This window comes from Aptenodytes forsteri, unplaced genomic scaffold (genome assembly GCF_000699145.1).
Source record: "Aptenodytes forsteri isolate BGI_AS27 unplaced genomic scaffold, ASM69914v1 Scaffold276, whole genome shotgun sequence".
In the NCBI taxonomy this organism is placed as follows: Eukaryota; Metazoa; Chordata; class Aves; order Sphenisciformes; family Spheniscidae; genus Aptenodytes; species Aptenodytes forsteri.
This window is the reverse complement of record NW_008795479.1, coordinates 278,717-281,836: the sequence shown is the minus strand read 5'-3', so window position 1 is coordinate 281,836 and position 3,120 is coordinate 278,717. Positions and strand designations below refer to the sequence as shown.

Below are 3,120 nucleotides of genomic sequence, written 5' to 3'. Positions count from 1 at the left end.
GCTTGTGCCCCCCCAGCCTGCTCGCTGGTGGGGTGGGGTGAGAAGCAGAAAAGGCTTTGATTGTGTGTAAGCCCTGCTCAGCAATAACGAAAACATCCCTGTGTTTTCATCACTGTTCCCAGCACAAACCCCAAACACAGCCCCGTACCAGCTACTGCGAGGAAAATTAACTCTACCCCAGCCAAAACCAGCACAACCCCCAACCCCTGACCGCAGCCCTCCGGGCTGACTCGCTGCCCACCCTCCCTTGCCTTACGCTCTCAACCTTGCCCATTCCCTGCAGGAGGATCCGGGAAGGGTCCCCCTACGGCCACCTGCCCTCCTGGCGCCTCCTTTCTGTCATCGTCAAGTGTGGGGACGACCTCCGGCAGGAGCTGCTCGCCTTCCAGGTCCTCAAGCAGCTGCAGGTGAGACGGGAGAGGGGCTGCCCATGGGGGCTGCGGCTGTGTGGGGCCACCCTGGATCCTGAGGGATTTTTCTCGCTCTCTCCCACAGTCCATCTGGGAACAGGAGCGTGTCCCGCTCTGGATCAAGCCATACAAAATCCTCGTCATCTCTGCCGACAGCGGCATGATTGAGCCAGTCGTGAATGCTGTGTCCATCCACCAAATCAAGAAGCAATCCCTGCTTTCGCTGCTGGATTATTTCCTGCAAGAACATGGCAATTACAATACCGAATCCTTCCTGACGGCCCAGAGGAATTTCGTGCAGAGCTGTGCCGGTTACTGCCTGGTGTGCTACCTACTGCAGGTCAAGGACAGGCAAGTCCCCGCGCTGTATTGCTGTGTCTTCTACCGGGATTCGTCATTTCGTCCCCGGATACAGCAGGGAAATCCTGGGAGCAGAGAGTGCTGCTGCTCCCGGGGCCGTGCACGCGCTTGCAAAGTTTAACGGCAAGTTTCCCCTCTCCCGCACAGGCACAACGGCAACATCTTGCTGGATGCGGATGGACACATAATCCACATCGATTTTGGGTTCATCCTCTCTAGCTCCCCCAGGAATCTTGGCTTTGAGACATCTGCCTTCAAACTCACCACGGAATTTGTGGATGTGAGTGAGGGGGGGACGTGACGGCGAGGGGTGAGGGGAGATCCCACAGCGTCGGGTGGCACAGTCGAACCCTTGGCAGCTGGGTTGACACCCGTGGCGGTTCTTGGCCAGCTCTGCAGCCTCAGCCGAGCTGCTCTTGGGATCCAGCTGATGAGCTGAAAGCTGGAGGTGCTCTGTTTGCAGTGTGGGTTCACTCAGAGAAGTGAAATTCCCTAAAAATGCCATCGTGCCCCTCGTGTTGACAGTCCCTCTGCTCAGGGCACGCTGTTGGCCTAAAGTTTCTTGATCCGCTGCCCTCCACCCACACAGCCTCTCCCTTCCAGGTGATGGGCGGGCTGGACGGGGACATGTTCAACTACTACAAGATGCTAATGCTGCAGGGGCTCATCGCTGCCCGGAAGCACATGGATAAAGTTGTGCAGATCGTGGAGATCATGCAGCAAGGTGAGGGGAGCCAGAGGCCCCCAGAGGCGCCGCGTGTGGGTCCGGGCTGCAGAGCATCGCCCAGAAATGGCTCGCTGAGCCTCGGTGCGTGGAGGAAAGCTTGTGGGGTTTGGAGAGTGGCTGGAGAAGCCTCGTATCAGGAGAGGCTCAGGGCCGCGCTGTTAGGAACTGGGGTCTGCACGGGGAGCTCCTGGCCCAGGGAAAGGGGTTGGACGCTGGATCCTGTGAGGCCGAGGGGTGCCCTGCGTCTGCCCGGCTGTGTCGGAGGTTTGAGCACTGCGTGGGTCTGAGCAGGGTGAGTGTCTCCTGGGGAGGAGAGGGAGCGTCCCCCGGCCCTGGGGTCTGGCCCTCCTTTGCCTCTCGGATCTCGCAGGGCGTGGGGGTACTCGGGCTGCACCGCGGAGCAGGAAGAGAGCAGAAACGTGCCTGTGGCGATGGCTGAGCATCGTTGTGCCCCGGGGAAGCCTAAAACACACCCAAGGGAAGGGGGTGGCCATTCCCTCAGTGTGTGAACAGGCCGTAAATGCGGCGGCGTCCTCTGCAGCGGCAGGTCCTGACTAACCCTGACACCGCCTGGCAGCGCCGGGGGAATCCCCGTGCCACAAACCAGCCTCGGAGCCAGCAACAAGCTGGGGGGAGACCACTGAGCCCTTGGGGGGCTGCGCTCGCCCCAGTCCTCCTGTACCAAACCCTGTTTCTCCCATCCTGCAGGGTCGCAGCTCCCCTGTTTCCACGGCTCGTCCACCATCCGCAACCTGAAGGAGCGGTTCCACATGAACATGACGGAGGAGCAGCTGCAGCTGCTCATCGAGCAGATGGTGGACGGCAGCATGCGCTCCATCACCACCAAGCTCTATGATGGCTTCCAGTACCTCACCAACGGCATCATGTGATGGCCACGGGCCTCCCTCTCCCAGAACGGCTCCGTGCCCGCCGCTGCGCCCGGCCCAGGCCCGAGCTTTGCCCCCGGGGAAGAAGTCTTGGTCCTTGATGGTAAAAAGGAGGCCGAGTCTCAGCATCTTCCCAGGGCTGCTTTTTGCCAAGACTCCTCGACAAAATGAAACAAGGAAAAACCAAGCAGTCGAAGCAGGAAAAAGAAAAACAAAACCCCAGTCGTGAAAAATCAAAGCGAAACGGATCATGCGGTAACTGAGCTTGCTGCCGTGCGAGCGCGGGGTCCGGTGGTGGCCAGGCAAAAGCCAGCAAAGGGCCTCGGGACCGGGGGGGGTAGCGCTCGCCCCCCGCGCTGCCGCCTCTTCCACCCATCAGTATTACGCCCCGTTGGTGTCCTGTGAACTCTCCCACAATCTCATGAAATGTTTAGGACCCCGAAACGGATCATGCGGTAACTGAGCTTGCTGCCGTGCGAGCGCGGGGTCCGGTGGTGGCCAGGCAAAAGCCAGCAAAGGGCCTCGGGACCGGGGGGGGTAGCGCTCGCCCCCCGCGCTGCCGCCTCTTCCACCCATCAGTATTACGCCCCGTTGGTGTCCTGTGAACTCTCCCACAATCTCATGAAATGTTTAGGACCCTGGGGGGGAACGGGCCTGGCCCCCCACCCTTCGGCGTCTGCTGTGACTTGAGCCTTCTGCTGGTACCACTTGAACGCAGCGGAGGTGACCCCTGTCG

At 60.5% G+C, this 3,120-nt stretch overlaps 1 protein-coding gene across 2 annotated transcripts in view; it reads left to right on the top strand.

The window, feature by feature from the left end:
• Positions 1–2,811, top strand: part of PI4KB (phosphatidylinositol 4-kinase beta) — a 21,198-nt gene extending 18,387 nt beyond the window's left edge. For both annotated transcript variants that reach the window (XM_009281213.2, XM_009281212.2), the window contains 5 exons: positions 284–407; positions 496–761; positions 918–1,050; positions 1,374–1,494; positions 2,206–2,811. In XM_009281213.2, the coding sequence (XP_009279488.1) occupies positions 284–407; positions 496–761; positions 918–1,050; positions 1,374–1,494; positions 2,206–2,387 (826 nt within the window). In that variant the 3' untranslated portion in view covers positions 2,388–2,811. The remainder of the gene's footprint in view (positions 1–283; positions 408–495; positions 762–917; positions 1,051–1,373; positions 1,495–2,205) is intronic.
• Positions 2,812–3,120: the final 309 nt, after the last annotated feature.